Source organism: Schistocerca piceifrons, chromosome 2, assembly GCF_021461385.2.
Source record: "Schistocerca piceifrons isolate TAMUIC-IGC-003096 chromosome 2, iqSchPice1.1, whole genome shotgun sequence".
In the NCBI taxonomy this organism is placed as follows: Eukaryota; Metazoa; Arthropoda; class Insecta; order Orthoptera; family Acrididae; genus Schistocerca; species Schistocerca piceifrons.
The window spans coordinates 388,720,057-388,744,379 of NC_060139.1; the positions used below are offsets into that span (position 1 = coordinate 388,720,057).

Sequence of the window (24,323 nt, forward strand, 5' to 3'; positions counted from 1 at the left end):
GTGAGACTGTGGTTCTGGAAACAGAGTATCAACTTCTTCCATGATGGCTGCCGAAAACTTGTTCATCGTTGGCACAAATATATCCAATTGGCTGGTGATAATGTGGAAAAGTGAGTATTGGCAATTAAAGATCACATTCTAAGGATTATTTCTGCATTTGATTTATTAAAATATTCCCATCCAAACCCAATTAACGAAGGTGGAGGCATTACTTTTCATTCAACCCTCATAAAATCCATAGGTTTTATTGTACCGTATTTTACAGACTACAAGACACACTTTTTTCTTTGAAAAATTGCCTCCAAAATTCAAGTGCTTCTTATCCAGAATGAGATTTTCACTCTGCAGTGGAGTGTGCGCTGATATGAAACTTCCTGGCAGATTAAAACTGTGTGCCCGACCGAGACTCGAACTCGGGACCTTTGCCTTTCGCGGGCAAGTGCTCTACCAACTGAGCTACCGAAGCACGACTCACGCCCGGTACTCACAGCTTTACTTCTGCCAGTACCTCGTCCCCTACCTTCCAAACTTTACAGAAGCTCTCCTGCGAACCTTGCAGAACTAGCACTCCTGAAAGAAAGGATATTGCGGAGACATGGCTTAGCCACAGCCTGGGGGATGTTTCCAGAATGAGATTTTCACTCTGCAGCGGAGTGTGCGCTGATATGAAACTTCCTGGCAGATTAAAACTGTGTGCCCGACCGAGACTCGAACTCGGGACCTTTGCCTTTCGCGGGCAAGTGCCCTACCAACTGAGCTACCGAAGCACGACTCACGCCCGGTACTCACAGCTTTACTTCTGCCAGTACCTCGTCCCCTACCTTCCAAACTTTACAGAAGCTCTCCTGCGAACCTTGCAGAACTAGCACTCCTGAAAGAAAGGATATTGCGGAGACATGGCTTAGCCACAGCCTGGGGGATGTTTCCAGAATGAGATTTTCACTCTGCAGCGGAGTGTGCGCTGATATGAAACTTCCTGGCAGATTAAAACTGTGTGCCCGACCGAGACTCGAACTCGGGACCTTTGCCTTTCGCGGGCAAGTGCTCTACCAACTGAGCTACCGAAGCACGACTCACGCCCGGTACTCACAGCTTTACTTCTGCCAGTACCTCGCACACTCCGCTGCAGAGTGAAAATCTCATTCTGGAAACATCCCCCAGGCTGTGGCTAAGCCATGTCTCCGCAATATCCTTTCTTTCAGGAGTGCTAGTTCTGCAAGGTTCGCAGGAGAGCTTCTGTAAAGTTTGGAAGGTAGGGGACGAGGTACTGGCAGAAGTAAAGCTGTGAGTACCGGGCGTGAGTCGTGCTTCGGTAGCTCAGTTGGTAGAGCACTTGCCCGCGAAAGGCAAAGGTCCCGAGTTCGAGTCTCGGTCGGGCACACAGTTTTAATCTGCCAGGAAGTTTCATATCAGCGCATACTCCGCTGCAGAGTGAAAATCTCATTCTGGAAACATTCCCCAGGCTGTGGCTAAGCCATGTCTCCGCAATATCCTTTCTTTCAGGAGTGCTAGTTCTGCAAGGTTCGCAGGAGAGCTTCTGTAAAGTTTGGAAGGTAGGGGACGAGGTACTGGCAGAAGTAAAGCTGTGAGTACCGGGCGTGAGTCGTGCTTCGGTAGCTCAGTTGGTAGAGCACTTGCCCGCGAAAGGCAAAGGTCCCGAGTTCGAGTCTCGGTCGGGCACACAGTTTTAATCTGCCAGGAAGTTTCAAGTGCTTCTTATATTCAAAGTTAATATGAAAATGTCCAATGTTTGATTTAAAATTCCTGCCAGTCTTAAAAATGGCCATGTATTCAATGTTGCAGGAAACCTATCTCTATCTGTAACATTGGATTCGATTGGCAGCAGCAGTGCACCGATTTGATAAACATGAGTTGCAGGGATTCACAAGCTTGCTAACACTAACACCCTCCCACCCCACCATCACAAACCCAGAATACTATCTAGCCAATGATGTGGCATTATTATCTATGGTGCCAGTGAACTTGAATTGAAAGTGATTTGTGTTATCGGTAAAAGTACAATATTTTTGTTAGTAGCTGGTTTCGTAATGGAAAAAATAAAAGTTACTCATATGATGTGGGCTATAAATTGAAAGTAATCACATACGGTAGAAGATAATTGAACCGGAGCAGCTGAGCAGCATTTTGGCCCTCCACCAACAGAAAAAAACATTTGCAATTGGCAGGCTAGTAAAAAAGAACTGAAAAAAATGAGGAAGACTAATGTGCAAATAGAGGGCTGAATGCAAAATGGCCAAAACTAGAAGATCATATATTGAAATGGATTCAAGGACATCATCAAAATGGCATTGAAATTAATACAAAAATGATTCAAATACACACTCTTAAGTTAGCGCTATAGTGGAACTTAACAGTCTTTAAGGGTGGAGCTGGTTGGTGCTAGAGGTTTGTGAAGTGTCATGGAATTAACATATGAACCAAAACCAAAATATTTCAGAAAATGCCGCAAGAGTATGAAGAGAAAATATTATCTTTCTGTTATTCAACATCATTCTATTATTCAACATCAAAAGAAAACCAGTGTGGAACTAAGCCAAATAGCAAATGTGGACAAGACTCCCTGACATGTTGCCTTTAAAGGTGCTAAAACTGTAAAGTACCTATCTGTGACTCAGCATCTCCGCTACTTTTCATAATATTGTTACATTCAATTCTGGATTATCGATTGTTCAACAATAAAAACTAGTGGACATGAAAAAAAGGCACCACATTGTTGTCCTTTCATGTTGTGCTGATGGTCCTAAATGTAATCCAGTGGTCATTTTCAAGTGTAAAACAATGCCAAAACCTGCTGAAATACTGCCAAGTGGTAGTGTTCATGTACATAACAAGGGCTGGATGGACGAAGCTGGTATGAAATAATGGATTAACAGGGTGTGGAAGAGAATGAATTGTGCTTTATTGAAGAAGATTCACTTCATGTGGTAGATCAGTTTAGTAGTCATTTGAAAAATTCTGTGAAAGAGAAATTGAGACATGGAAGTACAGAGTTTGTTCTTATGAACTTACTTAGCTGTTGCAACTTCTTGATATCTCGATAAATAAACCATTTAAAGTGTATATGAGAGGGGAATGGAACAAATGGTTGATGGATGATAATCGACATGAATTCACAGAAAAGGGAACTTTAAAACAACTTACAATCAAACAAGTGTGTCAGTGGCTAAAACAGTCATGGTCTAGAGTGAGAGAAGTTAAGTCTTTCAAGAATTGCAGCATAAGTAATGCTCTCAGTGGCAGTGGTAACCTTCTTATATATGAAGAGGACATTGATGATGACAAAAAGGAAGAAGAATAAGGATGAGAAGGAGAAGGAAAGGAGAAGAAGAAAGTTCAGATGACGATTTTCAGGGGTTTTAAAGATCAGTTCAGTTGTATGAACCATATTTTTAGTCTGGCTTTGCAGTATAATAACAAAAACAGTAAAAATATTATTGTTTCAAAGTATTGCTTAAAAATTAAGGTGCACCTTATAGTCCACAGTGTTTTATAGTTCGTAAAATACAGTAGTTATTTGCTGATATCATATTTCCTGACATTGTGTCACAACAAATCGTACTAAAAAACTTTTTTTTTTTTTTAGCAAGGTCTTTAATGCAGTGTGTGTTTTCTTCTTAACATGCTTAATATTTTTTGCATTTTCAAATCCAAACTTTTGATTTTTAAACTTTTACTTATGTTGAGTCTGCAGCATTTGTGATTTTGGAGGTGGAGTTGTCATATGATGTGACGGGTCTTGTGCTGTTCTCGGCTGCCAGAAGCAAACTAAGCAGCTGCCATGTTGATTTGTTTGTGAAGCTAGCATACTGTATTTGCTGGTTCTCATATTTATACTTGTATATTATAAAAATATGTGGTCTCCAAAACATGTAATTTTAGTGCAGTTTGTTGTGCCAAATTATCAGAAAATATGACATCAGAGTACAAAACACGTCACCACTCGTTTTTTTACCACTTGTTTAGTAGGCTAAACAGGTATTTACAACAAATGAATTGCTTCTTGTCACCCATCAATGCAAGTTTTTTACCTTAATTCATTTGTGTCTAGATGAAATCAGCACAACTCCTGTTCTGCACTGCAAAATGGTCTATGACTGTTTCATTAAAATTTGGACAATTCATTAGTTCTTTTTCATGTTCATGTTCCAAATTTTTCTCGAATTAATTGCACAGTGAATTCATGTTGTATTGTTGTTAGACTCACAGTATGCTGTAGTTATCCACAAGAAAATGAAACTCACCAGATTGATTTGATTTGATTTTGACAGGGAAGCTAAAACAGCTTTGGTGTAACCTGCCACTGCCTGCACCAAAACAGAGTTTATTGTGCAGTATCTCTCCCTGTATATCTAGTAAAGCCAACCAATGCCCTTAAATAGTGCAAGGAGTCCCTTTACCAGTTTTTTGTCAGACACAATTTCTTCAGGTTCAGTTGTCCTGAAGATTCTGTATCTTTTGCTCTCCAGTGCCATGAAAATTAGATGTGGTGCAGTTTCTTCACCCTCATCACATTTAGGGTCTTCTTCCGTTATATCCATTGTGTGTAGGTGTTCTTTGAAATTCCCTTGGCCAGTCATCAGTCCAGTCATGAGTTTAATCTCTTTCCTGTTCAATCCCAGGATTACAGAGCTTCTTTTAAAACATGGCTTAGGCATTATTACCTTCTCATGTTTTTGTTTATGGACCTTGGACCAATATTATACGTGTTGTTTCCTAAGCCAGTTCCATAGTTCTGGTTTGATCATAGCCATGGTGATTATCAGGACAGGTTCCGGTCCAATAAATGGAGTTGTTCCCCCATCCTGGCCAATCTGTTGTCTTGTTCATTGCCACAGATCCCCAAGTGGCCAGGGTCCCACACCAGGTTTACCCTATTGCTTCCCCCTAGCTCCACCAGAGCCCTGTGGCATTCGGCAGCAATCTTAGATCTCGTTGCAGGAGCTGCCAGTGATTTCAGGGCTGCCTGGCTAAACTCTCTGGAACTCAGACACAATATGCTCACAAAAGTAAACTTGCTATTAATGGAAGCAGGACCTCTTTTGCATGCATATCCCCTCTATTCATTCGTGAAACTCCCACTGGATGGTGGAACTTAATGGTACCGTATTCGACTGCTCAGTAGTGAGATGTTTACAAATTTATTCCTACAGCACATAGAATTGCCAATGACAAAAATCTATCTAAAACACATTAAGGTGAGGGACATTTCATAAATAATGCACAGGCTGGTATTACTGTGGATTGTTTGATGTGGCAACAGTGAAAAGTATGTCAGAAGTAATTGAATTGGGAGCCTGAGGAAGAAGCACGTGTTTTTGTTTCTTCATTGTGTACCCTAACATAAAATTGGTAAGAGGTAGAAATTAACCCTGCAGCGGTCTTGAGGACTGTGACTATCGAAGACCAGAGGTTGTACATAAAGATTGAAACTTTACACGACAAAAGTCGAACAGAAATCCACAATGTGTTAAGTGAAGTTTGTGGTGAGTTTACATTGGACCGTAGTACAGTTTCACATTGGGTTAATCATTTTTATGGTATGGGTATGGACAATAATCCAAGATCTGGAAGGCCAGAATTGTAAACAGATGAACCAAGTGTGGAACTTGCAGCAGATGCTCTTGAAGAAGATCATAGTGCAACTCGTGAAGGACTCTCTGAAGCCATAGGAATTCCCCTAGCATCAGTATTCTGTATTCTGACAGATGATTGAAGAAGAGAAAAAAATGTTGACATGCTCAATCAAAGCTTAAACAAATGATGATTTTTGCTTATGATCACCAAGGAAACATGCCAGATAAAGTCACATGTTTACCAAGTGTCACACACACACACACACACACACACACACACACACACAAAAAATACCACACACACACACACAAAACCTGATCTCAGTTGCTCAAGGCTGGGCCACTCATTCTCCATGACACTGCTTGTCCACGTAGCAGCAATGTTGTAGCCCAAAAACTATGTGAATATGGATGAGAAGTGTTACTGCATCCTCCCTATAACCTGGGCATGAGTCCACCAGACTTTCACGAAGTTGAAAAAAAAACCTATGTGTGGACATCCTTCTCTTTTTCTGGAACTGCTTTCTACCACTGTTACCCAAGCCATTCAGCAGATGAACAGAAGTGGTGTCCTGGATTGAATAACAGAGCTTCTGAAATGTTGGGATTCAGTCATAGAGAAGCAAGAGGACTGTAAAGAGATATTTAAAAAATAAAATAAATATGTAAGTAAAAAAATTAGTGTGCATTATTTATGAAATGTCCCTCATACTAAATGTTGATCAATCATGCAGCAAAGTAGAATAGAGATGTACAGAGGCAGGGATTCAGTGGTGAAGTTACAGCCTCTGTTCATTCAATTTTGGTGTAAGCAGTCAGATGTGAAAATTGTGTGGAAGTTAGTAGGACACCCATAGTCTGAGTCTCCTGGAGGCCTTTACGTGCTGTGCTCTGTAAAAGCCATGCCCCCAAGACCCTACTGCATTGAGCTAATGCGCATTTCAATGTCAGCCTGAAGACTAGCTACTAATTGTTCGAAAAACATCCATCAGTATTAACAGTTCCAAAAATGTTGATTGTCATTATTCATGTGGGAAATATTCAAAATATTTCTGATAATTTAAATTCAGTAGAGTGTGTGTGTGTGCGGGGGGGGGGGGGGGGGGGAGGTGTCTCTGCCTCAGAGCCTTTAACTATAAGCCAGGGTTTTTCATATACCAACAGTTAAGGCAGAAAATTGACAATTTTTTGGGCTTAATTGGTACTTGCTTGCTTTCAGGAAAGAAAGAGACTGGGAGAGAGAGAGAGAGAGAGAGAGAGAGAAATTGTCTTGCTCCATGAATGGATCTGTCTGGTTTTTTTTTTTTTTTTTTTTTTTTTTTTTTTTTTTTTTTTTTTTTTTTTTTTTTTTTTTTTTTTTTACATTCTGGAAGGATTTCCTTCTCCAAGTTACCATAGTGTATTGTACTTGTTTCAGTCATGACTGAGTGTAGTATCATGAGCATCAGATATTGCTTTATCTAGCTCCCACTTGTAGAAGGAGCTGCTGCATCACTGTCCAAGTCTTGAGATCAGTTTTGCAGTGATATTCTTGAAAAAATGCTTCACAAAGTTTTTATCATATCAGATTTGTCAGTTCAACAACTTCCTTCATTGGGATTGTCTGGAGATATTTCAGTAGCAAATTAGGTACTTAAGTTAGCCTAATTATGCCTTGGAGACATCACAGAGTCATAGAATTTCCGTATGCTCCAAGAGATTATGTCGATATCTGTGACTGAAGAAAATTGGTAATAATGCTGATTTTGTTTGGTGGTGGATGAGCAGCTAATTTCTCAATTGCCTTTCAGTGTTGTTTGGAGCACGTCTATGATACAGCTGCCGTAGGTGTCCTACTTTGCTTTCCAGATACCCTTTTAATGGATTCCCAGGCTTGTGCCAAGCTATTGGAATGATTTAATGAATTTAGGAATTCCTGCCATGCTCTCTTTTTATTCTTCGTAATACTTCAGCTAATATCATTTCTTAATTCTCCACAGCTTACCAGCCTTTGAATCCGTGTTTGGTATTGCCACCATCAGACATCCCAATAAAGGCAGATGAACTGACATGGGTAGTACAGTAGAGTAGTTCAGGAACCCGCCATGGAGGACACCTATGTCACATCATATGAGCAGACTCACTGATGTCAGTGATTACTCATGATTGGCAGTAAGTGGAGCAGGCCAGTGCTCCTGCAGAGTTACACCACCACGGACCTAGAGTAACGGTCATGCCAAGAGTTGTCGTGTGCTCAGTCTTTAGCCGCCCGCCAGCCGCATGCTGTGTTATTGTTGTTTGCATATTGCCATGGTTACATGCACCTTGCTTCCCCTACTTCTGTTCTCTCAGTGTGTTATTTACATCACAGGGTTTTGTTCCCCGTTTGTCACCGAGTTGCTGTCGGCCTGAAGTGCAGCACAGACCATGTCAAGTAGTGGCATTGTCATGTCTTCTGCAGATACTTTAATGGTGCAGCACTATGCATCTGATCCCTGGTGCAGAGTGGCACTCTTCACCCCATCAAAGCATAGGCAATCTCTGTAGATGGCCTGAATACTTTTATGGTTTGGTGGATTGGCATTGAAATGGCATACTGTAATTAGGCCACTTACATTCAGGTGTACTTTGCTGTGCCAGATATATCTAGATGGGGAAATGTTCAGTCAAGTGCAAACTGCCAACTACTTCCCAGAGCAGTATTGCAGGCAGGAGAGCATATGAAGAGGTCTGTGGCACAGAATGGTCTTGTAGCAGTTCTGAAGTGTGTGCTCTGCCCTCTGTACAGCAAACATCATGCTTCTGAGAACTGACATTCTCAACCTTCATGGAGAGGTGGTCATGGATCCCAATAGCTCATTAAAATGGGGAAATGTGCAATGATCCATAACACCCTCAGGAACTATATCATCATTAGCAGACAGATGTAAGGAGTATAGTGTCTCCCTACGTGGCACAACCAATTGCAGGTTGTCATAAATGGGTATGGCTTCACAACTTCGAGCTTTCTCTCCTCAGAGGTTACCCCTTCTATGACGGCTGCAGTGCCTTATTTGTACAGTGGTGTCAGGCTCTTCACAGTGAGCCTCTCACAGACCCAGCTGTATTGGTCTGTGTTGTGTTCCTCCACATGAATCCTGAACCCATTCAGGCTCTGCTGCAGTATAGAAACTGTGTCTTCAGTGAGATTTTGCTACATTTGCTTGTTTTTCTTTTTGCTGTCTCAGCATGGCCCTCTGTGTAGGATATTTTCCTCTCTTAAATCTTCTTTCCCTCCTGAAATATTTTGCAGCTTTGATTCCATGCTCCATGAACACCAGAGTAATTGATGCAGCATTCTGGAAGGGAGTAAGTGACACCTGCATCATTGGCTGCTTTTCCACATCTACCACACATTGCCTGTCCACCAAATGCAAAAATTATGTGGCCATACTGTTGACATTTAAAACATTGTAGAAGGTTTGCAATGTGTATCCATACTTTGTCAGATGAATCTCGCCTTAATATAGTCCAGCAAGTTCAGTAGTGAGTTTAAAGTTATGATAAAAACATCATTGTTTTTTAGCTCACCACCAATGCTCTTCCTCGTGTTTTATGTTGGGTGGTTATAATTTAACTTTCCCTATTTAATACATTACAAAATGGAAACTAATACTGTAAGAGTACCAAACTTGGTAGCATTAATGTCCAGCATATGGGGTGCATGATTTCCATTCATCACAGCGCCACCGCCCAGTTCCAACTATGGTCGCCACATGCCGTGCTCAGTCATCGTGATTCATAGTCTCACACACCTGACCAGCTGCAGTTCATTTGTTGATGTGTAAACATGAGCTTGGACAAAAGGAGCAGGGAATTATTGGCGAAGCCCTATTATCAAAACAACACAGCTGCACTTCCAGAATATCACCGGCTGAAAGGATTACAGAAGATCCTCCTTCACCAACTGCTCTGTGGAGCATGCACTTCAGAACTGTGACAAGTTCAAATCAACTGGAGAACTGGGCATCGCTCCGAGAAGAGATCGATGACTAGTTGCACCATAGGTGGTTGATGAAATCGCTGTTGCTGTGGCAGACAATGCTGCACCCAATTCCTGATCATCAGGCAGTGAGCGTGCTATGTCACAACAGTTGAACATCCCGTTGTCCACTGTATGGAATGTGCTTCGAGCCATTCTTAAATGGTATCCACACAAATCCAGATTGTGCAGCAGCATGCACTACAGGACACACAACGATGTGTTGACTTTCTCACAAGGGTTGAAGTTGATGAGGGCCTGGGACCATCCTATGGGCAAACAAAGCTCATTTTTCTCTGACAGGTGAGGTGAACACACAGAATTGCCGAGTGTGCATATCTTAACCCTCAGTTACTGTCTATGAAGTTTCTCTGTATGGTGAATGTGTCACCGTATGGTGTGGCTTCATGGTTATGTTAGTCATTGGCCCATTCTTTTTTGAATAGATTGGCGGTCATGGACCAGAGACGTGCAGTGTGATTGGCCAACATTAGTGCAATATGCTTTGCCAGCATGTCATACCCGCCCTACAGGGGAGAAAGAGGCATTGAATTCAACAGTTTTTTTAACAAGATGGGCCCCCACCACACATCACTTATAAAGTTCACCTGCTTTCCCAAAACACATTTGGAAACAATCAAATTACCAGCCGATCATTTCCAAATGCTTGGCTGGTACACTCACCTGATCTCACTCCTGGTGATTTGTGGTTGTGGGGCTACCTGAAGGACAGTGTTTATCAGGGCAGCATTCACACATGTGCTGCTGTCAAGTGCAGCATATCTAGAGAGGTAGCCAGCATACCTTTGTACGGCAATTAGTTTCTGTGTTTTAATGTGTTAAATAGGGAAAGTTTGATTACAACCATCCAATACATCTGTTACTCCTTCATCAGACTATTTCTATCTTTGGTGGTTGGGTGGTAGATGCAGTCAATTTATGGGAGGATTTTTTGTTTCACGAATCATGAGCCATTTCAGTTCCACAAGCAGCTAGGAAAATGAGGGTTCATGCAGACAGAATTTCTAATTTTAACAGTAATGAGCAGTAAATCAGGTACTGAATCTGACAATGGTCAATTCTGAGACCTGTCCCATTTCTGCTGTTAGAAAATTACTTGACTGATAAAACAAAAGACAGAATGACAGTACTCTTCACAGAGGACACTAATATTCTAATGAAACTGCAGCATCGGTAATACAAAGTAGTGCCACTGTTCAGGACCAACAGGCTCATCATAAATTCTGAAAAAGCTGTAGCAGTTAACTCTCACACCAAACAAAACCTCCATCCTGCTAACCCTGTTTTTATTGTTGAAGGGAAAAATGTCTCAAATATGGGTCATACAACATTTTTGGGGATATACTTCCAGGAGGATTTGAAGTGAGAGATGCATCATTAACATTCTAAATAAATAAATATATTGGAACCTCATGTTGTGAGAACCTCCCACAACTCGCAATTTGCATAACAAGCAAAACAAATTGTAAAACAATGAATCACTTAACAAGTGGTTTTGTATAACGAGTGATGATTATTTACTGTGACATCACCAGCCAATCGGGTGCGGCAGGTGACGCGTTCAACAGTATAAACACCTTTCATTGTAGGCAATAGCATATGAACAATGTCTTTAGTACATACTACAGTGTGGGTTTATCACTCTGTACCATCTTAGTGCAGCTTGTCAGCACACATTTTTCTGTACCATCTTAGTGCAGCTTGTCATCACACATTTTTCTAAAATTGTGTTCACACAGTGTTTTTTGTGTGCAAAGTTTAATGGCCTTCATAGCGATGTCCCCAAAGATAAAGCCACAACAAGATGACCATAAGAGAAAGAAAATGTCCTTAGAAATGAAACTTAAAATCATTGAAAAATGCGAATGTGGTGTGAACATTGCTGATTTAGCTCACACAATCGGTCTACATCAACCATTTGCACTATCCTCAAGAACAAGGACAAGATTAAGGAGATAGATTCTTTAAAGGGAGTGACAGGAGTATCTAAACCCCAGTTTCATATTCTGGATGATGTCAAAAGATTACTCCATATATGAATAAATGAAAAGCAATTGCAAGGCAACACTATTAATGAGAACACCATTTGTGGGCAAGCGAGAATGATTTTTGCCGACCTTGTTAAGAAAAATGCCAGAATCACCAGCAACTGAAGGAGTTTTCGAGAGAAGCCATGGCCGGTTCAAGAAGTTTAAGAGAAGAACTGACAACTGCAGAAAAGTGAGGCATGGTGAAGCAGAAAAATAGCTGAGAACTTCATCAGCAATTTCAAGATGCTCTTAGACTCTGAGGGTTATCTGCCACAACAGGTTTTTAATTGTGATGAGACAGGTCTGTTCTGGAAAAAAGGTGTCAAAGCGTACCTTCATACCAGCAGAGAATGCATTGCCTGGCCACAAACCAATGAAAGACAGTCTCACATTGATATTCTCTATCAATGGAAGTGGGGATTCGAAAATTAAACCACTGCTTGTTTACCATTCAGAAACTCCAAGAGCCTTCAAGAAGAGTAAGTTCCAGAAGCGCAGGTTCAATGTGATGTGGAGGTCCAGCAACAAGGCTTGGGTGAACATGACCTTTTCTATAATTGGATCAATGAAGTGTTCGGTCCTTCGGTGAAAAAATATTTGCTCGAGATGTATCTGCCACTCCATGTCTTGCTTGTTATGGACAACACTCCTGCCCATTCTTCAGGCCTACAAGATCTCCTCCTTGAAGAATTTCAATTCATCAAGGTCCAATTTCTGCCTCTCAGCACTATTCTGTTGCTCCAGCAGATTATTTCTAACTTTAAGAAATGCTACTCTAAAGCACTCTTCGAGCATTGCTTTGAGTTGACTGAATGTACCAATCTCATTCTCAGTGTGTTTTGGAAATATCATTTCAATATTGTTGCCTGCATCAAGTGATCGAAAAGGCTTGGGAAGGGGTTATCAAGAGAACTCTCATTTCTGCATGGGTGAAGCTTTGGCCAGAGTGCATTTTCGAATGTGACTCTGAGGCTTTTGAATCAGTATCTGTGGAGCCTCTAGTCAACGAGATTGCGTCTTTGGCCATGAGTGTGGGACTAGGAGTGGATAACAATGATATCGATGAGCTTGTGGAAGGTCACAGCCAAGAAGTGACCAACGAAGAGCTTGTGGATTTGTAGTGTGTTTCATAGCAGGAAGTTGTGGAGAGGAGTTCTTCAGAGGAGGAGGAGGAGGAGGAGGAGGAAGAGGTGGTGGTGGTGGTGGTGGTGGTGGTAACAGCTAAGCAGCAATTTTCTGGTGCAATAAGAGAAATGCTGAACGCATGGGAATCAGTTGCATCATACACTGAAAATCATCACTGCAATAAAGCAGTGGCTATGCATGCTACAAATTTTTTTGACGATAATGCTGGATCACATTTTCGCCAAGTGTCGAAGCGTCGGAAGAAGCTTCTGACTATGGTTAGCTTCCTAGTAAAAAAGAATTAGTTATATATCATGAATAATAAAGTACATAATACATCTAAAAACAAAGATGATGTGACTTACCAAACGAAAGTGCTGGCAGGTCGATAGACACACAAACAAACACAAACATACACACAAAAGTCAAGATTTCACAACAATCGGTTGCTTCATCAGTAAAGAGGGAAGGAGAGGTAAACACAAAAGGATGTGGGTTTTAAGGGAGAGGGTAAGGAGTCATTCCAATCCCGGGAGCGGAAAGACTTACCTTAGGGGGAAAAAAGGACAGGTATACACTCGCACAGACACACATATCCATCCACACATACACAGACACAAGCAGACATTTGTAAAGGCAAAGAGTTTGGGCAGAGATGTCAGTCGAGGCGGAAGTACAGAGGCAAAGATGTTGCGGAAAGACAGGTGAGGTATGAGCAGCGGCAAATTGAAATTAGCGGAGATTGAGGCCTGGCGGATAACGAGAAGAGAGGATATACCGAAGGGCAAGTTCCCATCTCCAGAGTTCTGACAGGTTGGTGTTAGTGGGAAGTATCCAGATAACCCAGACGGTGTAACACTGTGCCAAGGTGTGCTGGCCGTGCACCAAGGCATGTTTAGCCACAGGGTGATCCTCATTACCAACAAACACTGCCTGCCTGTGTCCATTCCTGCGAATGGACAGTTTTTTGCTGGTCATTCCCACATAGAAAGCTTCACAGTGTAGGCAGGTCAGTTGGTAAATCACGTGGGTGCTTTCACACGTGGCTCTATCTTTGATCGTGTACACCTTCTGGGTTACAGGACTGGCGTAGGTGGTGGTGGGAGGGTGTATGGGACAGGTTTTACATCGGGGGTGGTTACAAGGGTAGGAGCCAGAGGGTAGGGAAGGTGGTTTGGGGATTTCATAGGGATGAACCAAGAGGTTACGAAGGTTAGGTGGACGGCGGAGTGGCAACATCACCATTGCTGAAGCCCAGGCTATCCGTGATCTGAAGGCTGACCGATCCATCTTCATTCTTCTGGCGGACAAGGGTTCCACGACTGTGGTACTTGATCGTCGGGAGTATGTGGCTGAGGGACTGCATCAGCTTTCAGACAACACTACATACAAAGTTTGCCAAGGTAATCCCATTCCTGATGTCCAGGTGGAGCTTCAAGGAATCCTCAGAACCTTAGGCCCCCTACAAAACCTTTCACCTGACTCTGTCAACCTCCTGACCCCACCAACACCCCGCACCCCTACCTTCTACCTTCTTCCTAAAATTCAGAAACCCAATCATCCCAGCCTTCCCATTGTAGCCGGTTACCAAGCCCCCACAGAACATATCTCTGCCTACGTAGATCAACACCTTCAACCCATTACATGCAGTCTCCCATCCTTCATCAAAGACACCAACCACTTTCTTGAACGCCTGGAATCCTTACCCAGTCTGTTACCCCCGGAAACCATCCTTGTAACCATTGATGCCACTTCCTTATACACAAATATTCCGCACATCCTGGGCCTCGCTGCGATGGAGGACTTCCTTTCACGCCGATCACCTGCCACCCTACCTAAAACCTCTTTCCTCATTACCTTAGCCAGCTTCATCCTGACCCACAACTTCTTCACTTTCGAAGGCCAGACATACCAACAATTAAAGGGAACAGCCATTGGTACCAGGATGGCCCCCTCGTACAGCAACCGATTCATGGTTCGCTTAGAGGAAGCCTTCTTGGTTACCCAGGCCTGCCAACCCAAAGTTTGGTACAGTTTTATTGATGACATCTTCATGATCTGGACTCACAGTGAAGAAGAACTCCAGAATTTCCTCTCCAACCTCAACTCCTTTGGTTCCATCAGATTCACCTGGTCCTACTCCAAATCCCATGCCACTTTCCTTGACGTTGACCTCCACCTGTCCAATGGCCAGCTTCACACGACTGTCCACATCAAACCCACCAACAAGCAACAGTACCTCCATTATGACAGCTGCCACCCATTCCACATCAAACGGTCCCTTCCCTACATCCTAGGTCTTCGTGGCAAACGAATCTGCTCCAGTCCGGAATCCCTGAACCATTATACCAACAACCTGAAAACAGCTTTCGCATCCCGCAACTACCCTCCCGCTTGGTACAGAAGCAAATAACCAGAGCCACTTCCTCATCTCCTCAAACCCAGAACCTCCCACAGAAGAACCCCAAAAGTGCCCCACTTGTGACAGGATACTTTCCGGGACTGGATCAGACTCTGAATGTGGCTCTCCGCAGGGATACGACTTCCTCAAATCCTGCCCTGAAATGAGATCCATCCTTCATGAAATCCTCCCCACTCCGCCAAGAGTGTCTTTCCGCCGCCCACCTAACCTTCGTAACCTCTTAGTTCATCCCTATGAAATCCCCAAACCACCTTCCCTACCCTCTGGCTCCTACCCTTGTAACCGCCCCCGATGTAAAACCTGTCCCATGCACCCTTCCACCACCACCTATGCCAGTCCTGTAACCCGGACGGTGTACACGATCAGAGGCAGAGCCATGTGTGAAAGCACCCACATGATTTACCAACTGACCTGCCTACACTGTGAAGCTTTCTATGTGGGAATGACCAGCAACAAACTGTCCATTCACATGAATGGACACAGGCAGACAGTGTTTGTTGGTAATGAGGATCACCCTGTGGCTAAACATGCCTTGGTGCACGGCCAGCACATCTTGGCACAGTGTTACACCGTCTGGGTTATCTGGATACTTCCCACTAACACCAACTTGTCAGAACTCCGGAGATGGGAACTTGCCCTTCAGTATATCCTCTCTTCTTGTTATCCGCCAGGCCTCAATCTCCGCTAATTTCAATTTGCCGCTGCTCATACCTCACCTGTCTTTCCACATCTTTGCCTCTCTACTTCCGCCTCGACTGACATCTCTGCCCAAACTCTTTGCCTTTACAAATGTCTGCTTGTGTCTGTGTATGTGTGGATGGATATGTGTGTGTGTGTGTGTGTGTGCGCGAGTGTATACCTGTCCTTTTTTCCCCCTAAGGTAAGTCTTTCTGCTCCCGGGATTGGAATGACTCCTTACCCTCTCCCTTAAAACCCACATCCTTTCGTCTTTCCCTCTCCTTCCCTCTTTCCTGATGAAGCAACCGTTTGTTGCGAAATCTTGAATTTTGTGTGTATGTTTGTGTTTGTTTGTGTGTCTATCGACCTGCCAGCACTTTCGTTTGGTAAGTCACATCATCTTTGTTTTTAGATATATTTTTCCCATGTGGAATGTTTCCCTCTATTATATTCAAAGTACATAATACCCCATGTATAATTTTCTTTGAATAAATGTCATAAATGAGATAAAAGCATTAGTTCTTTTTCTGCATGAAATGCATCATCATATTTTATATTAATTTATATGGGATAAATTGTTTTGCTTAATGAGTATTTCACAGCATGAGTAAGATTCTGGAATGAATTATGCTTGCTATGCGAGGTTCCACTGTCCATTTACATTTGCTGTTAAAATTGTTACTCAAAATACAATCTGCTTGTCAGTGGTGACTATGTGCCATAGCAGTATATACGCTCCTGGAAATTGAAATAAGAACACCGTGAATTCATTGTCCCAGGAAGGGGAAACTTTATTGACACATTCTTGGGGTCAGATACATCACATGATCACACTGACAGAACCACAGGCACATAGACACAGGCAACAGAGCATGCACAATGTCGGCACTAGTACAGTGTATATCCACCTTTCGCAGCAATGCAGGCTGCTATTCTCCCATGGAGACGATCGTAGAGATCCTGGATGTAGTCCTGTGGAACGGCTTGCCATGCCATTTCCACCTGGCGCCTCAGTTGGACCAGCGTTCGTGCTGGACGTGCAGACCGCGTGAGACGACGCTTCATCCAGTCCCAAACATGCTCAATGGGGGACAGATCCGGAGATCTTGCTGGCCAGGGTAGTTGACTTACACCTTCTAGAGCACGTTGGGTGGCACGGGATACATGCGGACGTGCATTGTCCTGTTGGAACAGCAAGTTCCCTTGCCGGTCTAGGAATGGTAGAACGATGGGTTCGATGACGGTTTGGATGTACCGTGAACTATTCAGTGTCCCCTCGACGATCACCAGTGGTGTACGGCCAGTGTAGGAGATCGCTCCCCACACCATGATGCCGGGTGTTGGCCCTGTGTGCCTCGGTCGTATGCAGTCCTGATTGTGGCGCTCACCTGCACGGCGCCAAACACGCATACGACCATCATTGGCACCAAGGCAGAAGCGACTCTCATCGCTGAAGACGACACGTCTCCATTCGTCCCTCCATTCACGCCTGTCGCGACACCACTGGAGGCGGGCTGCACGATGTTGGGGCGTGAGCGGAAGACGGCCTAACGGTGTGCGGGACCGTAGCCCAGCTTCATGGAGACGGTTGCAAATGGTCCTCGCCGATACCCCAGGAGCAACAGTTCCCTAATTTGCTGGGAAGTGGCGGTGCGGTCCCCTACGGCACTGCGTAGGATCCTACGGTTTTGGCGTGCACCTGTGCGTCGCTGCGGTCCGGTCCCAGGTCGACGGGCACGTGCACCTTCCGCCGACCACTGGCGACAACATCGATGTACTGTGGAGACCTCACGCCCCACGTGTTGAGCAATTCGGCGGTACGTCCACCTGGCCTCCCGCATGCCCACTATACGCCCTCGCTCAAAGTCCGTCATCTGCACATACGGTTCACGTCCACGCTGTCGCGGCATGCTACCAGTGTTAAAGACTGCGATGGAGCTCCGTATGCCACGGCAAACTGGCTGACACTGACGGCGGCGGTGCACAAATGCTGCGCAGCTAGCGCCATTCGACGGCCAGCACCGCGGTTCCTGGTGTGTCCGCTGTGCCGTGCGTGTGATCATTGCTTGTACAGCCCTCTCGCAGTGTCCGGAGCAAGTATGGTGGGTCTGACACACCAGTGTCAATGTGTTCTTTTTTCCATTTCCAGGAGTGTAGTAGCTATTGATGTACAGAATCTTTTTTTTTTTTTTTTTTTGGGAGGGGGAGGGAGGGGGGGGGGGAATTCCACATCTAAAAAATAAATAGATAAAATACAGAAAAAGATTATCAGAGTGATAAACCAGGCAAAATACAGGGATTCCTGTAGAAGTTTTTAAAAGCCTGAAAATATTGCCTCTTGCATAGTTTATATAAGAAGTACTACTTGTACAGTAGGGAGCATCTTGGAAAAAAATAAAGATATTTAAACATAACTATGACTTACATTCATTACTGAAGCATCAAAGAAACTAGTAAAGGCACGCGTATTCAAATATAGAGATATGTAAACAGACAGAATATAGTACTGCAGTCGGCAACACCTATTTAAGACAACAAGTGTCTTGTGCTGTTGTTAGATTGGTTACTGCTGCTACAATAGTAGATTTAAGTGAGTTTGAACATGGTGTTACAGTTGGCCCATGAGTGATGGGACACAGTGTCTCTGAGGTATCAATGAAGTGGGGATTTTCCTGTATGACCATTTCACGAGTGTACCGTAAATATCAGGAATCCCATAAAACATCAAATCTTCGACATCGCTGCAGCGGAAAAAAGATCTTGCAAGAACAGGACCAACAACAACTGAAGAGAATCATTCAACATGACACGAATGCAACCTTTCCACAAATTGCTGTAGATTTCAATGCAGGGCCATCAAAAAGTCTCAGCATGTGAACCATTCAATGAAACATCTTTGATATGGGCTTTTGGAGCCCAAGTCCCACGCGTATAGCCTTAATGAGTGCACAACACAGGCCTTGCCTGGGCCCTTCAACACCGACATTGGACTGTTGATGACCGGAAACATGTTGCCTGGTCAGATGAGTCTCGTTTCAAATTGTATGAACGGATAGATGTGTATGGGTATGGAGACAGTCTCATGAATCCAGGAACCTGTGTGTCAGCAGGGGACTGTTCAAGCTAGTGGAGGCTCTGTAATGCTAAGTGCAAATTGAGACATGGGTAGCATGTGTGATATGACGTGACATGACACAACAGCGTGATGTGCACATTCTGCACATGTCGCGCTGGTCCTGCACATATTGCGACGTGTACACAAGCTTCACACCCTTTAATCTTTCTCAAACGATTTTACAGGAACTATTCAGTGAAAACATTTGATTTTTGCCTTACTTGTAGTGTTATATGTCAGCCTCACGGTGAAGTGCCCATCATCTCGCTAATGGTCATACTTATTGTGATATACACATTTTAGTAAGACACCATGCAACATTCAAAAAGTTTGCAATGAAAATTAGGGGTCACTATGATTTTGCATTTGGTGTGTATTACGCCATATGAAATTTATGCATGAAATTTAGCCAACGTATTGAATTTTTGTTTAGACTTGGGAGGAGGTCTCTGTCTCCGATCTTGAGAAAGTGGATCCTATGTAGTGCATTCACTCCCGATCTCACACCAGCGAGAATGAAATATTTACAACATCCCTCATATCTCTTAAACAGCTCAAACAGAGATTGTGGTGAATGATGTCACACAACAAGAAAAGTACTTTGCCACTTCATAAACACACTGAACTTTCTTATCTATGATGATATATCAGAAGTTGTACTTTCTATTTTATTTTTTCATTCCAGTGACTGTAATTCTTTAAGAGTTATCGAAAGCTAGTGAAACAAGAGTTATGAAGTGTCAAGTGTGACTCTTACGTTGTGTAGATTGTTGTGTTTATCTAGTAATGAATGAATGGATAACAGCATGTGAAACCCGGTCCCGGTCTCGAATAACACTAAGGGTGCTGCCGAACTCAATCTTCTCTTATGTTAGCACAATCTGACACAGTGAGGTTTTTCGTAAACTGTTGAGCTCTCTGGTCGCCAATTACTTGTTTAGTGAGACACTCTGTTTCGGAATTGAATTCTGACACAATGGCTGCTTCAAAAATGAGTTTGTGCAAATTATACTGCATTTTGGCAATAGAAGTACAATTAAACCTGTCAGCAAGAGAAATGTGACCGTTGCTCATAAATGGTGATGCTTCTTCGAATGAGAAAAGGTTAACACTTCACACAGTAATAAATCGCCAATTCTGTTGGAATTCTGGTTGAATCCCATACCCCATCATATTTTTAACACTGAGCAACTGGAATATAAACTTACCAAAGGATTTTATTTCTTTTCTTTATCTGAGCAGTATTAAAATAATGACGAGCATATCCTTCATTCGGAATGACATGCACGTTCGAAATGCTGGTTACTCATCTATGTCTGGCCAAACAGACAATGTGTGTTTTGCGAATAAAATAGTTGTTATTGTGAAAAGTTAACAACTGATATGTGGCACAACACAATGGTCAGTTTATCGTCAGCAGCTGAGAATAATGCTCGTGAAAGTAATGTGGAAGCTAGCCAAGTGTGCTTTGTGAGAAGAAGAGTTCATGTCATTCGAAAAACATTGTCATGAAATTAGATCTGCCATTGTCAGCAATACATTTCAACAAATTAAATATATCAAATCACCATCCTCTTACAGGATATTCATACTTTCGGAATAATACCAACTACTACTGCATTTGTGTAGCCTGTTGTATAATTAGTTTATTAATGCTGATAGTGTGTATGCAACCACTGAATTGCTTTTTCTCATCACGGTGTGCTGATTAAAACATCGTTATTCATGAGGGCTTCTTGACTGTGATGTCAACATGTTCATAGTATAATGTCTCTTATTTTATCCATATCCAAATAATGATAGTGAAACTTATGTACTTCATATCTCAGATGCTTTTTACCAGGAGTACAAAGGGGTCGTACCTGTGGAAATGACACCTTTTCGACCTTTTGTAACACATTGTAGAGATAGATCTAGACAGCAAACACGTAACCTTATTTTAGTTTCCTGCCTTGCTTCTAAGTCACATGATTTTATAATATTCCTTACTTATTCACTACCTCACGATGAATAGTCTGTCCCTCATTACGATCTGAAGACATAATGGAGGCAGAAGATACAATCTCAGTGGCTAATGGCTCCCCATTTATTGAACTGTGCATTTTTCTTGACAAAAGAATAAACAAAACAAAAAAGTATGCAGATATATGTAACTGTAAACTGTTATGTACTAACAAAAAGAGATGGAGTGCTTAAACAGAGAAAAACGAAACTCTACTCAGTGACAATAAAATTCAGTATACTGTAAGGCAGTATTTTTCAGATGGGCAATACTTCCATTATCCATATGTGCCATGCCAAAGTGTGCATATGGCAGGACTGCCTTCCCGCTCCCCACCTCACCTTTCCTGCAGTGCTCATGTGACCTGTGGTGTTAGAAACTGTGCCACAACCACGACGACATGTGATCTGGTGCATGTCACATCCCATTCGCGTCCCAATTTGCTGGTTCCATTTGAAACTGTGAAGTTACAAAAAACCACGCTGTGCTGGGCCGTGCTACACCGTTTCAATGTGCACCTATCGTAATGGTGTGGGGCATGTGCAGTTGGAGTGATGTGGGACCCCTGATACTTCTAGATACGACTTTTGACAGGTGAAATGTATGTAAGCATCCTGTCTTATCACCAGCATCCATTCATGTCCATTATGCATTCTGATGGAGTTGAGCAATTCCAGAAGGACAATGCGACACCCCACAGGTCCAGAATTGCTGCAGAGTGGCTCCAGGAACACTCTTCTGAGTTTAAACACGTCCACTGGCCACCAGTCTCTCCAGACATTAACATTATTGAGCATGTCTGGGATGCCTTGCAAAGTGCTGTTCAGAAGAGATCGCCATCACTTACAGGTTTATGGACAGCCCTGCAGGATTCATGGTGTCAATTCCCTCCAGCACTACTTCAGACATTAGGCAAGTCCATGCCACATCGTGTTGCAGCACTTCTGCATGCTCGAGAGGGGAGGGGTGGGGGGGCTACATGATATTAGGCAGGTGTACCAGTTCTGTCACTGTTCAGTGTATGAAACTAGGCAGAAGCTGAATCTGTGTATAAACATAGTAAATAGAAAATTACGCAAAAGAGGAGTATATCATACTGAAGTTACATTACACAATAATGTACCTTCTACTTAAAATATACATTGACATTAAATTCATTTAGAGTAAAGTTGAAATGTTTCTTTCTTGACCACTGCTCAGGTCAACCGTGAATTTTTAACAGTGTGTAATTAGCAGTATTGTTTCATAACCTTGCAGGAATCCCCGAGTACCATGCCATTCACTACCAGCCATAGATTTTAATGCCTGGAGAGAGACACGCCATGGCTGTCAGATGGGTGGACGAACATTTGCTCTTGGAGAAACAATTTTCCCTTCTCCTTGCACAAGCTGCATCTGCACATCGGAAGGTGTAAGTATTTTCTGCCACTTTCATGTAGCTGTTCATGGTGTGGGTTCCTGTAGTCATGTCCTAGTTCATGAACCACGGGCAACGTATGAGTGGCCAAGTAAGTGGTCCCGACAGTCGGGATACCAGTTACTTTGGAATAAGGCTGGGCATCTCGGACATATTCTGAGTCGTGGTCACCTTTGTACTCATACGGCAAACACTACCAAATCCACCGGTTAGTCCCTCAGCCGTTAGGGGTAAAACCCAATGGGACTCGGGGCAAGTAAGGCTAGCAACCTGCTTCCCTGGTACTTTAAATATGATGCTGGCAACAATCAGAGCAAAATGCCTCGGACCTTTGGAGGTGATGGAGTCCCACCTCTAACTGACAAACCAGGGACTCCTAAGATACGACTTGGCAAACAAATGGTAATGAGATGGGGAGCTATTAATATCAATGGGGGCTACTCTTGGAAGAAGGTAGAGCTGGCAGAGGCTGCAAGTAAGATGGGGCTGGACGTTTTAGCTGTTAGTGACATTCGGGTAAGGGGTGAGAAAGAAGAAGAAGTGGGAGAATACAAGGTCTACTTGTCAGGAGTCAAAGCAGGAATAGCACAATGGGGTGTAGGGCTTTACATCAGGAAAGAAATGGAACCCAGCGTAGTTGCAATAAGGTATGTAAACGAACGACTGATGTGGATAGATTTGACAGTGTCTAGCAAGAAAATTAGGATTGTGTCAGTATATTCGCATTGTGAAGGGACTGATCAAGATAAGATGGATAGTTTTTATGAGGCTCTCAGTGATGTAGTTGTTAGAGTAAAGGACAAGGACAGTGTTCTGCTCATGGGTGATTTTAATGCCAGGATTGGAAATCGAACAGAAGGGTATGAAAAGGTTATGGGTAAATTTGGAGAGGATATGGAGGCCAACAGGAATGGGCAGCAACTCTTGGATTTCTGTGCCAGTATGGGCTTAGTAATCACAAACTCCTTTTTTAAACATAAGAACATTCACCGGTATACTTGGGAAAGCAGGGGAACCAGATCTGTCATTGACTATATAATAACAGATCAGGAATTCAGGAAGGCTGTGAGGGACACACGTCTATTCAGGGGATTCTTTGATGACACTGATCATTATTTAATCTGCAGTGAAATTGGGATTGCGAGGCCGAAAGTGCAGGAGGTCAGGTCCATATGTAGGAGGATAAGAGTGGAGAAACTTCAGGATAGGGAAATCAGGCACAAGTACATAACAGCGATCTCAGAAAGGTACCAGTTAGTTGAATGTAGCCAATTACAGTCATTGGAAAAGGAATGGACAAGGTACAGGGACACAGTACTAGAAGTGGCTAAAGAATGTCTTGGAACAGTAGTGTGTAAAAGTAGGAGGAAGCAAACAGCTTGGTGGAATGACACAGTCAAGGCAGCCTGTAAAAGGAAAAAGAAGGCGTATAAAAAATGGCTACATACTAGAACTCAGGTAGACAGAGAAAGTTATGTTGAAGAAAGAAACAAAGCCAAACAGATAACTGCAGCATCCAAGAAGAAATCTTGGGAAAACTTTGGAAACAGGTTGGAGACATTGGGTCAAGCTGCTGGAAAACCATTCTGGAGTGTAATTAGCAGTCTTCGAAAGGGAGGTAAGAAGGAAATGACAAGTATTTTGGACAGGTCAGGAAAACTGCTGGTGAATCCTGTGGATGCCTTGGGCAGATGGAGGGAATATTTTGAAGAGTTGCTCAATGTAGGTGAAAATACGATCAGTAAAGTTTCAGATTTCGAGGTAAAATGGGATAGGAATGATGATGGAAATAGGATCACGTTTGAGGAAGTGGAGAAAATGGTCAATAGATTGCAGTGCAATAAAGCAGCTGGGGTGGATGAAATTAAGTCAGAACTCATCAAGTACAGTGGAATGTCAGGTCTTAAATGGCTACACAG

General features: G+C 43.0%; 1 protein-coding gene across 1 annotated transcript in view; it reads left to right on the forward strand.

Moving 5' to 3' along the window:
- The window catches only part of LOC124776325, a 413,854-nt gene that overhangs the window by 375,742 nt on the left and 13,789 nt on the right, over positions 1 to 24,323 (forward strand). Inside the window, exon 25 of the mRNA XM_047251263.1 lies at positions 22,245 to 22,398. Coding sequence (XP_047107219.1) covers positions 22,245 to 22,398 — 154 coding nt within the window. The remainder of the gene's footprint in view (positions 1 to 22,244; positions 22,399 to 24,323) is intronic.